Source organism: Diplotaxodon limnothrissa, linkage group LG7 (assembly GCF_057381915.1).
Source record: "Diplotaxodon limnothrissa isolate DT_005_m linkage group LG7, D_limnothrissa_male_GT1.1, whole genome shotgun sequence".
Taxonomy (NCBI): domain Eukaryota; kingdom Metazoa; phylum Chordata; class Actinopteri; order Cichliformes; family Cichlidae; genus Diplotaxodon; species Diplotaxodon limnothrissa.
In genome coordinates this window covers 38487335-38500801 of record NC_140602.1, presented here as the reverse complement: position 1 = coordinate 38500801, position 13467 = coordinate 38487335, and the positions used below count along the sequence as shown (strand labels likewise).

The window sequence follows — 13467 nt, the reverse complement described above, 5'->3', positions numbered from 1 at the left end:
TTCTTTAATATGAATAGTTATCGACATTGCATGTTTTGGGCTAAGAAACAGTATGTGCATGTATTGGATAATAGTTACAAACTTTAGAAACAATTTTTTAAATTGATGTAACTGAAAATAAACATTGGTAATTTTGGGATGTGATATTACTTGTTCTCTTCTAAGTAAATTGGCTGGACTTTATAAAGCAGGCCATTTTTCAACCACAGCGGAGTGAGGTGATGGTGTGGGGGATGGTGGCGTCAATAGCAGAGGAGCTGGTAAAACATGCAAGAGACTACTGTAAAACAAATGAGCTCTGCTATGATAAATGGCTTTGAAAGTGAACAGACCAGTAGGAGGAAAATAATAATAATTGCCGTGCAAGAGGGCACAGAGCAAGTACATCAGATCCAAATTGTAAAAGATTTTTTGATGAGTTTCACAAAAAGAAGAAAAGATAACAAAGGCAATGTATCAGGAAGCTTAGCATTAATGATGCACTTGGGTTGCTTTGTAAAAATTGTGAGGAAAAGAAAAGTGGCTTGCCTCTTTTCCAGGTAATGTAATTGCTGTATTGGTGATCTAACACCCTCATTAAGCATGGATCAAACAGCAGCGGAGAAAGCAGCAGCATGGAACCAGAGTGTGAAACAGACAGGATTAGTGGATGAGAGAGATGTTCTCTCACGCGCAGTGCATGTTTGAAGTCTCCCACATGGCTAATTGTAGACTGAAGACACTAGCATTGAGAAGTTCAGCCTCCCCACTGAATCACAGATAGCTCACTTGCCCTTGGCTAGCCTCCCAGTGTTTGTGTTGATTTTTTTCTGAGCAATTAACAATCTGACACCATGACCTCGGACTGACAAGAGAGGGAAAGAAAACAGGGAAGGTACTTCTTCCATTTCAGTGCAGGATCTATTAGGACTTTAACCTCTGAAATGTTGACATATTCTAAAGCAAAAAGACATTTAATTTTGCAGCTTTTTAGTATGCTCTTTAAGACTCAAATATTCCACAGGAAACCAGCTATAAAAATATTATAACCATATTACAGTGATTATTATAAAGTTCGAGAATCCAGTGCATATAATTAACATGTGTCTACTATTGATTTAACTCTCAGTTAATCCTATATAATTGGCTACAGATGTTAGATAGTTGCCCTGTAAGAGGCTGAGGACTTGTCCAGGGTGTACTCCAAGTTTAGGCCAATGACAGCTGGTATAGGCTCCAGCCCCCTGTAACCCTAAATTGAAAAGCAGCTAAAAAATGATTGAATGATGGATATGGTTGTGCTTCACTATTCCTCAGGTCTGGACTATATTTTTTTTGTTTGGTTGTTTGGTTGGATTTTTTTGTACTTTATCACAGTTGTTGTATGAATTATGAATTATGTGTTCTTAATGACTAAATGGATGTCAGATTATTAATTTTCTTTTACTTAACCGATTGTTTAAAACAACTGATAATAATTATTAATAAATAGATTTTAAATATTTTCAAAAGAAGTAAATATCATAGTAGATAAAGTAAAGAAGTAGATATCATATAATTTTTTTAATTTGTATTTTTTTTAATTGTCAAATATGTCTGGGCAAAACAGAATAGTAATGCAGTGACAATCAGCCAGGGTGACATTATAGTAAGTGGGTGACTGTAGTTTGGAAAAGGTCACTAGAAGTATCAGAAGAAGGGATGAGGAGGGTGAGTCAAAAGGGCATGTAGCACTCCTGCTAGCAGGAATTAGTTTCAGAAATTGCTAAGAAAGGTAACGCATGAGGTGTGCTGGTGGTATAATCAAAATCTGTATCTAAGAACAACTTTGTGTACCGTGCAAAAAATGTACATATATGTTGTTTATTTGTGATTTTCGATGGGTCAGCAATGCAGAAAAAACTGGCCAGATCTTGATCGAAGTTAAAAGGCAATCATGTTAGACATTAAAAGAAGAGTGAGCCACTGCCAAGGTTAGTGCTGCCATGGACGTAATCCATCACGTATGGTCTGTAAACCTATTGGTTTGGAGATGCCATACTCATGATGACTACTAAATATGATAAGCTACCAGTGAATCTGATGGAGAACCCTGGAATACAATGCATGATACTATATAATACTATACTCAAACAGTAGTGACTTCGCAATCACGCCCTAAACCAGGGGTGTCGAACTCCAGGCCTCGAGGGCCGGTGTCCTGCAGGTTTTAGATATCACCCTACACAGCAAATTCAAAAGTGTTAAATGTTTTGGTGTTAATAGTCTTCTTGCAAAAGTAGAGTTAATTTTACTCTAAGCAGAGTCACATTCTTTTAATGTAACTCTGAGGTGTAAAATGATAGTAGTTAAAATCGAGTGTTAAAAATGAGTGTTTCTCTGTCAAATCTGGAGGTGTTACAATGGAAACATTAACTCTTGACCTCTTAACTCTGAACTCCTACAGGGGCTATGACACCAACAGAGTAAATTCACAGACTCCGCCCCCAGCACGGCTCCAATCGAAGCTGAAGTGAAGCCGTTTCAGAACATTTTGCTCTACATATTTGAGTTGTTTGCCATGCTTGGTAAGTCATTTTTTCAAAGATTGTTTCAATTATTATTATGAGCTTTTACTTCTGTGGCTCTTTGGAGTTGAGACAAAGCTGTGTGAAAGGCATTAGCCATGTTGCTCGGTGATAGCATAATATTCTGTTTTAGCTAGCTGAAAGGTATTGTTTGTGGGCAAATACCACAGCACTGAAAAAAAGCTTGCATGGAGTTCGACACCTGTGCCCTAAACCATACTGTGCTTCATCCTCTATTCTGTTTTACAAAATAAACACACTGCGTTAATGAATACCATACTCATCTGGGAATTTTTACTTAAATGATCAATCAAGTGAGAAGTACATAGAATGATAGCATGGAACTCTAATAGAGTAATATGATATCGAACCTCTTATTAGCACTTTAAGGCACTTTCATATTGATTTTTTTATGTTAAGACATTATCCATTTTTATATACATTCTCAGAGTGCAGCTAGAATGGAGGTGCTCAAAGTATGTTGGAAAATTGCTGTTGCACCATCTTCAGGCAATTCACTAAAAAAGCTCCTAAGCTCCAATTCGTGTCAAGTGGACCTGGAAAATGATAAAGGACAATCATGTGAAGAGGTCCTTGGTTACTATATAGTGATGGAATAGAATCAACTATATAACAGAAATGTTAAGAATAAAACAGGAGGAATAAGGAATGCCCCCACACAGGAAGGATGAACAGACATGAATTGCTATATCCTCAAGCCAGAAAAGAGGAATTGAGGCTGCAAGGTGGGCAGAGTGCAGCTGTGCTGCTGTGTTCTGACAAGTGATTTATGTCTATGCAAAGGCAACGAAATGTAGAAACAAGATTGGAGCACATTCTGAGATGAACTTAGGACTTTGTGGATGGCTGACTGATAGTTTCTGTCTCCACTTAACAATGTTCTAAGATAGCCCAAATAGATAAGGCTGAAGGGAAGGCATTTTAAGTATAGCTTAAAATTGTTTAAACAAACAGTTCAAAATATTTTAAGGAATATAGCTGCAGCTAAAAAAGCTGAAAAAGCCTGAGGCCAAAATGGTATAATTTGACAGTAACTATTCCCTATAGGTGTGGCAAGTTAATTAGGAGAGTCTAGAATGCCGCAGCAATAGGCACTGACTAAGGTTTGAATGGAATATAATTAAATAAATGCACCAGTAAACACTGGAAATGATCACAACAAGGAGTCTATACTGTTACATATGCTACCTCTTCACATACCCAGCTTGAATGAGATATTTATCTGCATGTTCTAAATCAATTTTTATTGAACAATTTTGACATATAGTTAATATTTTTTTAAGTAACTACTATTTAAATTACACAAAGCAGCAACAATAAAACCAAACTACATGAGATCCAAAACAACTCTATAATAAATGTTAACTCTTTAAACTGAGTATTTCAGTTTGGGTTGAAACCGCAAAATAATGCAATTCAAATAAATAAATGTAATAAGATATAATAAATTAAAAAATAATCAGGTCAAAGTCAATATAAATCAGGATTATAGAATGAAATGTGTCAAGGGGAGGTCAGGGACAGCAACAACATGGCAGCTGCTCTTCTTGTAATCAAACCACCGAGAACTACTTGCAAGAATTACATGTTACCAAGTGACCTGCATCCAGGGAAGCCAGATAATCAGTAAAATAAATGAAAAGAATGTGGATGTTCAAGTCCATTTACTCAAAGTTGAAAACTCTGTATAGAGTTATTAAATCAGACACAACCTGCAACCCACTGAGTAAAAATATATTTCAATGGAAGTGCCAAGAAAAAGAAAAAAAGGGCTAATAATGTCACAGCGTAAAGAATTAAGCTATCTCCTGCACAAGATCACCCTGACACCCATCCTTAACCATATGTTAAAAATGCCCTGGTTAAACAGTCTTTAAAAATACTGCATATTTCAAAGGAAGCTTTGCTTCTGAAGAGAAATAAAAAAAAGTTTAACCAAGAATGATACCATGTGTTAGGTACTCAAGAGTGTTGAAGCTACAAGCAAAAGGAGACGACCAGCATTCCCATACTATTATAGTCTGTAAATACTGTTTTTAAGAAATTCACTTGCCTGTGTAAAAGAAAATTCAAAGGATTCTCACTCCTGTTGGAACTATCAAAGGCTGGTTTTTTTGTGTGTGTGTGTTTGTGTGTGTGTTTGCATGTGTCATTTTTTTTTCATTGCCTGTGTTAACTGAAGTGTGAAGTATGCATATGGTTTATGCATGACTAATCAATTAAGCAAGGGAGTAAACAAGTGAGTAACTTCAACAACAACTCAATAAGAAAGGAAGGTGGAAAACAGAAGTTCTCTTTGGGGACAATAAGATTAAGTATTTTCTACCAACTTCTCAAGTCATACAAAAATGTGAAGTCACCAACTCAAGGAAAGCTCTCTTCAGTGACAAGAGTCTCTATTAGCATTCACACCCGGTGTCCATAAGTGAATCTTCCCACCATTCAGCTATTCTCTATTCACAATGCTTCTCATCAAAAACCGAATAATGGTAGAGCAAACACACAAAGCAGAAAGTCTGTGATATGCAAGCAAACAACTATCTAAATACGTACAAATGTCTAACCACAAACAGCGTAGCTTAATCTCAAGATTACGAGGAACAGGGTATGTAATCAGTCTCATTTATCTGTATTTCTGTACCATTCTGTGGCAAAACAAACATTTGCACCTCAGCAGAGATTATGGCTTAAGCAAATACACAAACAACCATGTGAAAGCAAGAGATATCTTCTTATACACACAGTGATGCTGAAGCCATCTCTTTTCATTCAGTAATATTCCATGGGAATACAGTATTTACCAAACCTACTGGGTAAGGTTAAGTAATCAAGTACAAGACTAATTTTTATTAAAGCAATGCAAATAATTACCTCTGGTCGCATCATTGTGGACCGAGTTTTATTTTAGGAGTAGTGGCGGTGGTGTGGGTCATACCTCGCATTCTCGAGAGCCTGAAATGGTATAGGTGCAGGGTCCGGTCCCATTGACAAGCACATCCATGGCCTCAGAATTGGTGGGCTTGTAGTCCACATAGTACTCCTGCAGGGGAGAGCTCAGTGTGCGCTCCGTCTCTCTAGTTTTCTTGCGACGTTTGCGAGCTGCTGCCGAATGCTCCTGCAGTTGCTTGACACTGCTAGGATAGCGCTTCCATGATACATATATTACTAACAGGATCATCGCAACAGAAAGAAAAAGGGCAACACTTCCAGCCACAATCTTGTGGAAAGACACAGGCTCCAAGTCTTGCTCTGGGGGTAGTGCTACAGGTGGAGTAACTGCTGAAGATGTAGGACCCCTAAGAGATCCCTCACCTCTCTTTCCAGAATCAGTGGGTGAAGCAAGGATAGCTGGGCGATGCTCAGTTTGGGCAGGGACACTAGATGGGTTTGGAGGAATACTCACTGTAAGTGGTGTTGCTTGGTTTGATTTACAAACACCAAAAGCTTCAACTGCATCCATCACTTTTTCACCCTGGGCTTTCTTCGGGGAGGCGCAAATCATGGTGGTTTCCTTTGCCCCTCTAAAGTTTCTCAACCAGGCCACCAATGGGCAGATGGCAGGGCCACAATCCCATACATTCCCAGCTAAGCTAATCATAGTCAAAGAGATCCAGGCATCAACTACCTCCTGGGAAACATTGGTCAGCTTGTTGGAATCCAAGTTGAGTGTTTGCAGATTGGGTAAGCATTGGTAAACTGCAGCATCTACTTCTGTCAGCTCATTCCCCGACAGATCCAGTTTCTGGATGGAGACCCAGGTCCAGGTCAGGCCCTGGTTCATAGAGCGAATCCGATTCCACTGCAGGTAAAGAGCCCGCAGATTGTAGAGGCGAGGAAAGTGAGAAAAATTGATCTTTGAGAACTGGTTATGCTCCAGATGCAGCTCAGTGAGTTTGACCAGGCCAGAAAATGCATTTCGAGTGATACTGCGCAGACGGTTGTAGCCCAAATCTAGGAACTCGAGATTTCTGCAATCTTGGAACAGACGCATTGGAATAATTTTAAGAGAGTTTGAGCGTATGTGAAGGCTGAGAAGCTTCCGTAGGCCCTGGAATTGTCCAGGTTGCAAGGCTTGCAGTTTATTATACGAAAGGTCCAAATTACGCAAATTAGGGACAGGGTGGAATGTGGTGTTGTGGAGTGATGTGATCTTATTGGAACTCAGGATCAGTTCTTTAAGTCTGCGGACCCCCTGGAAGGCCATTGCATCCACAGATGCAATGTAATTATGGTCCAAATAGAGCCAGATGAGGTGGTTGAGTCCTACAAACTGGCCTGCACGAAGACTGGCGAGGCTGTTGTATCGTAAAGAAAGGCCCTCACAGCCTCCTGAGAGGTTCTTGGGGACATCACGAAAGGCGCTTGACTCACAGTAAACAATTTTTCCATCACAGCGACAACTCTTGGGGCACTGGCGCTCACTTAGAGATGGATTTGCTGCCAGCCACACCTGCATCAGGAGTTGGACCACTAGCCAGCGGCGCCGCAGAGCAGAGCCTATAGTGAGGGAAGGGAGAGGGATAAAACAAAATGGAAAAGAAAAAAGAAAAAAAGAAGGGGGGGGGGGGGGGTTATAAAGAAAAGATTTAATACAAATTCAAAAACATTTAAGCCATATTTTTTAATTAATTTTATAAACAAATACATTTTTTTTTTGTATGAGTGAACAGAAAATGGATTTATTCACACCCAGACAAGGCTTTTTACCCACAAACAGGGGCCACAATCTTAGCAGTTTTAGCAGCAACTTCTGATGAAGTGTCCTCAGGTAAACATCGAGTGCTGTACCTGCACTTATACATTTGGATGACTATTTTTACTTATGAAGTCAGTATACTAATACAAAAACTGAACTTTTTGACCTCCATAATAAACACAGGAATTGTTGTGGATGCATCTGAAGGAAAAGTCCCTCACAGTACAGCAAACATATTTGAAAAGCTTAAAACCAACTTCACCAAACAAGAAAGTCAGGACAAAGCATAAGTGCTGTTAAGGATGAAGGATCCATTTTCTTAGTCACTCATCTGATTTACAATTATGCAAAAACAACCTCAGATGAACAATTACACTAAATGTTATTTCTTTAAAAGCCTAAATGCTGTGCAGACTACATGCAGTGGGGAAAAGTACGCTCTTACTGCTTCCATAGATTTCAAGAGGGTAAATTGCTGCCACATGCTACTAATCGGCAACACTTGATTACTTGATATGCATTGTAATTTTCCTACCAAATATGTGCATAGCTGATAAAAAATGTGCAAGTTTGGGGTTTACGAATTTTGCCTACGGACATTACAATATGCAGACTGGAGGAACCCGACCACTGACTTTTGGATTAGTGGATATTCGACTCAACCCTTTAACCTTCTCCAATGATGTAGGAAATATTTTCGTAGCACATTTTGGGCCCATTACTACCAGTTATTTATCACGTAAATGCCACAGCTTGCCTGTGTATTGTTGCTGACCGTGTACATTTGTTTATGGCTGCAATTTTCTATCATCTACTGACTACTTGCAGCTTAATAGTGTGGACCATGTCATGACCAAAAGTCATTTCACTTCAATGGCTGACAGTGAGTTAAATGGATTTCAATGGCCTTTCCAATCAGCAAATTATAATCCAGTAGAATACACCTTTTGGGTGTGGTACAATAGGAGATTCAGGGCTGAATGTGGATGTGCAAATCTGGATTTTATGATACAACAATATCACCGTGGTACACAATCTCAAATCAACAATTATTTTAATGGACCCCCACCTTGCATCATCGTGTTCCTAGACAACTGAATAGAGGATGCATATCTTTGCAATATGCTGGTTTTAGAACAGCAGCACCTTCCTAACAAAGCACCATAATTTATGAGCTATAAGGGAATAGCAATCTATTTTCAGGATTATTATCTTAGCTTTTACTATGAGATTAAAATCTGAAAAACACATAGAGAAGAGAAAAGGAAAAAATGTAACCTTTCAACCAAAGAATAATTTAAGAATGCACTGCCTTAAAATCTACTTTTGTTAGGGATTCCATCATCAATAAGTGATATAAAGAAATGTTATTTACTTATATAGCAAAGTTGACATCAGTTAGTTTTGATGTCATTGCCTCTGCAAGTTTACAGTGAATACCCACTGAAAATCAATGTTGAGAGAAGAAACTTTACACAATCATATCTTTATCTGCATTTATATTCCATTGTCCTATAAGCAGTCATTGTACTAAATGCAGGAACAGATAAGTCATGAAAGGGAGCCCGCAAAGAACAAATTAACATTCAAGAGCTTATGGTTGTGTATGCAATCCTGGAGGCATTTCAATTTAAACTCCAGACATTTCATTTTTAACCAAACAGTGCAGTACAGATTTTGTGTGAATCATCACTTCTGCTTTCCACAGGTCCAAATATAAAAATCTGAATAAACTCCATGGGAACACACAGCTCACCTCGGGTGTAGAAAACAACCACCTGAAATCCAAATGTATGGGTGGAGAATGTCATGGCCCGCATGTGAATGATGCATAGAATTGTTAGTTTTTAAAGAGTCGGGTGTTGTGAATGCACAGAATTCTTGGTTTTGGGGTTACATTTTTTGTTTTAAAAACTAGTTCAAAAGTGAAAAAAAGGATTAAGTCCCTGTGATATCACTCCTTGTTCTGTGATGTGACCGAGTTCTTTCCAGTACAAACATTCCCCTTTACAGAGCCAATAATGATCTGTTGTTAAGATACATTGATTTTCTCTTTGGGGAGGTAGTATGAGGGAATTCACTTCTTTGTGTTACTCAAGGCAAGATCATCAAGTGTGGACTTGATAACAATTATCACAATGAAAGAGGTTATTATGTCAAAACGGAAGTTGTCCGTGGTTTTAAAATGTAGAATATGTCTATATGGCAGAGATATGTTAAAACATGGAAGACTTTGGGGATAGCTTTGGTGTGTTGGTGATTTAAATTTTGTAGGGGTTTTTTTTGTAATCATAACTGGATTTGTCATAAATGAGTGCCTGACATAAAGTGGCTGAGAGGCATCATGTAGCATATGGTATCTAACATAGCTATTTTGCTCTTTGCCAAGCATCTGCCGATCCCATATGGGTATGGTATGTGTATTTGTCTGTGTCTAAGAGTGTGATGGATAGAGACACACTTATTGTTTGTTTTCAGAAGAATCTTTCATCATTTCTTACAGATGGAGGGAACCATAGAACACTGCAGATAATTTGTGCTGGCTATTGATTATACTAGCACATACATCAATCATGTTTCTTCATCTTGGATCTTACTATTGTGATATTTAAACATAAATATTGCAGAGAGAGAAAGACGATGATCACAATATGCAGTATTTCTAAATGCAGACGATTTGGTTTTCGCTTCAACATTTGTGAATGCAACTTTCACTTGTCATTACTGTCATGCCTCAGAGGCAAACAGAAAAAAAGACTGGTAAAGTAAATAGACAAGTACTGATGTACAAGAATACTCATGTGTGATGTTTCATGTGCATTCAAAGGTATTTTAATAGACAACACTTTAGACTCGGAGGTTATTGAATCTATGTTTTCTAAATTTTGCATTTAAGCATAAAGAAGCAACCCCCACTGTTTTCCTCTCTCGTGTGCATAATATGTTTACTTTATTAGAAGAGTCATCTCTTAAAGACTAAAGCTGCCTCACACAACACCCTTTTCCCCTTACTGACACTGTATGTGGTTTAATGAGAGCTCTATGCTCTAATGCCTCTGTAAGTCATCTCCTTCCCCACTACTCATCTAATCATATTCACAAAGGAGCACAAGTCACCCGTTCAGGTGTCACTCAAAGGATTGGTGTTTCTTTTACATCTAACCTGATGTTCCCCTCAATATTACTGTTCTTCTGCTGCATCAAGATGAACAATTTCTCCTTTATATTCCATTGTGTTTAAAATATGCTGGTTTCACATGCCCTTGAACCCTCAGCACCATAAGAATGTATTTATAATGTGCCATCCATTTTATGTATGTGGTCAAAATCATCCTCTCAGCTCTTCTCACTTCCCTGCTTGATTTCCATTTTCACTTCCTAGCCATGTTTTCTTTTCTTTTTTTTTCTTGCTTGTGTTGAGAGTCACCATTTATGATGAACATTGTTCTTGGACAGAGTTTATTGTTCTTTATAATGTATAGATCTGCGCTTGTCATTTTTCTCCATCACTCTGGGCAGTTTTATCTCAAAATCTAATGGAGATGGATATGTCGCAGTTAAAGTTTGTCCAAAGGCATGTGTGTAATGCTTACTTATGTAGCAGACAGCCCTGCTGTCCTCAGCACGAGAAGATAGCTATTTCTGCCTCTCAACCCTAACACATAGAGAGAGTAAGTGCACTTTACTGCTGACCTAAAATAAAACCAAATGTAGCTTAATAACTTGGCAAATGGACTCACTAACTGGTGCACTTTGAGTGCACACAAGTGGTTCATTGCTATTTGCTGCCTGTCATTGACAAAACTGCAACCAGACTAAGTTTTGACTGTGCACAGAGACTGGGGAGTAGCCTAAAACATAAGGAAGGACGTCCCCAAATCAGCCTAAGCCATCCTATTAGTCTCCAATTATCTTTGCGATGATAGCAAGGCCTGCCAAGTTGGACTCATTTTAACAGTTGTTGGAAAACATTGTGTCCTTGTAAGCCTGCCTTGTGTTTGTTAGAAACCAAGTAGAAAAGCACTGGGGGGAGTATCGTCAAGAATACCGTGTGCAAACAAGCACACATAGATATGCGTATATACTGAGACAAATAGACCAAAAGAGAGAGAGAGAGAAGGAGAAAGAGAGAGAGAGAAACAATGTTTTGTTTTTGCCCCTTGTCTGATTCCTGATTTCCCTTGGTGGCAATAGTTCCATGAAGGTAGTCAGAGAATAAGTAATCAGTGCACTCTACTCACTGCAGTGCAGTGGAATAAGTCTCTGGCCATATCAAATTCCTCTCCGAACTCCCTAAAGTGCTTTTCATTATGGTTACTGTAACAACACAACAGATTGCTGCAAGTAACGGCATGTAACCAAAATTCTTGTGGTTGCAGTGATATTTTGAGGGCAGCAAAAACTAGTAATACAATTTCTGTATTAAGTTCAATACAAATTTGCCTCTAGCCTCATATAACACTGTGCTTTCTATCATCTTTTATGTCATCTTAACATAGCTTGTATAGCTTAATTGACAACCAAAGAAGGAAAAAAAAAAAAACCCAAAAAAACCAAGCTCCACACATATTTTCAACCCATTACTCCAGTAAGGTTCCTTAACATGCTTGTTATTTGTTACTATTAACCTAATCCAGCAGTAGAAAATATACCTTTTTGCACTAATTTAGCTTCCTTAATATCATCTATAATAGTTCTTTGTTCTCTGTTTGATGTACCTTGGAGAACTTAGCTCTGTAGACTTCCATTCTCACATCAAAACATTTTTTTCTCTCTTTTCCAGTTGAAACGATGTGCAGCAGCTGTTTTAAGTGCCATCTTCATAAACAATCAGACTGAACCACATGGGGTCTGTAACTTTCTTTTCATTTCTGTTTCAAATTTGGCTTGTGAAACAAAACAATCATGGCTGACTTTGTGTGACAATTGTCTACAGTTCTAAGCACAAGAACTATCTCAAGCTGTAGTCAACCAATGCCTACCATAAACAGGTATTGATATTGATACTAGATGTCAGATCAAAAGTCCATTCTGGCATTGAATTTTTTCCTTTTTCCTTTTTAAAGAACTGCTGCCCTCAAGGGCCTGTTTAGCCTCTCTGTTTACCTGGTTCACCTGAAGTGCATAGGTCCAACAAATGGCATCTGTTGCTACACTAGATTACTACTTGGAACTTGAAATCATAGACTAAAATATTACACAAACTAACAGCTAAACAATTGTATTTCTTGTTTATAAGGACAGCTGTCTTTTTTTCTTTTTTTTCTTTTTGTTAATGGAACTCTAGATAACCATATGCAAAAGGTTATCTAGAGCTCCTTAACCTATCTTAAACCCATGCAATTCCATCTCAAGCGGTGGCTTTTAGCTGTCCCTACCCCACTGTTCCCTTTCCAAAAGTAGATCTCTAATGAGATGGTCCATGAAACATAAGTACATTGCATGCTGTTAATGAAGAGCATCCCAGTCAGCTAGACTGGTGGATGAGTGTGACTACAGCGCCATGCAATCATCAAATAATAGTGGGCAAAAGCATGCTATGTGGTTGACACTTTGTACAAGAATTTCTGAATTTCTGAAATTCATTATTAAATTAACAAAAAAGGAAATAAAACAGATTTATTCAATTAGTACATCAGTACATCTAATGCACAATGCCTCTGAGCTCCTGCAGCCTTTGTGTGCTCTTGTAGAATATATCGATGTGGTGCAGTACCCTACTGTGGGTTGATATATCATGTGGTCTCACAATTAATGGAACAGCCTCACCAGTAATCTTTTTCATCTGTATGTTAGTTAAGAATATGGACTTTGCCTGCTTCCGATAATAACATCAGACGGAGGAAATGCACTAATGGCATTTGAGGAATTGTAGTGGGGTGGAAAAGAATGCAAAAATCTAACTGTTAAATTCTAAGAAATGGACAAATGGAATAGGAAAGAGTGGGTGGTGGGTATGGTTTATGAGCTTGTAACTGTGCGCAGGCGTAAGGGGAAAAAGAACAGGGAAAATGGTAAATTCTAATCAGAAGTGAGAACAAGATGCAGAAACATATATGACTGTGCCTTAGTGAAGAGGGGGAGACAACTCTCTCTCTCTCTCTCTCTCTCTCTCTCTCACACACACACACACACACACACACACACACACACACACACACACACACACACACACACACACACACTCAAATACATAGTAGGCTA

At 38.4% G+C, this 13467-nt stretch overlaps 1 protein-coding gene across 1 annotated transcript in view; it reads right to left on the bottom strand.

Annotated features, from left to right (window-relative positions):
- Positions 1-13467, bottom strand: part of LOC146628730 (leucine-rich repeat transmembrane neuronal protein 4) — a 127301-nt gene that overhangs the window by 89133 nt on the left and 24701 nt on the right. The window contains exon 3 of the mRNA XM_085357075.1: positions 5503-7064. Within this exon, the coding sequence (XP_085213201.1) occupies positions 5503-7064 (1562 nt within the window). The remainder of the gene's footprint in view (positions 1-5502; positions 7065-13467) is intronic.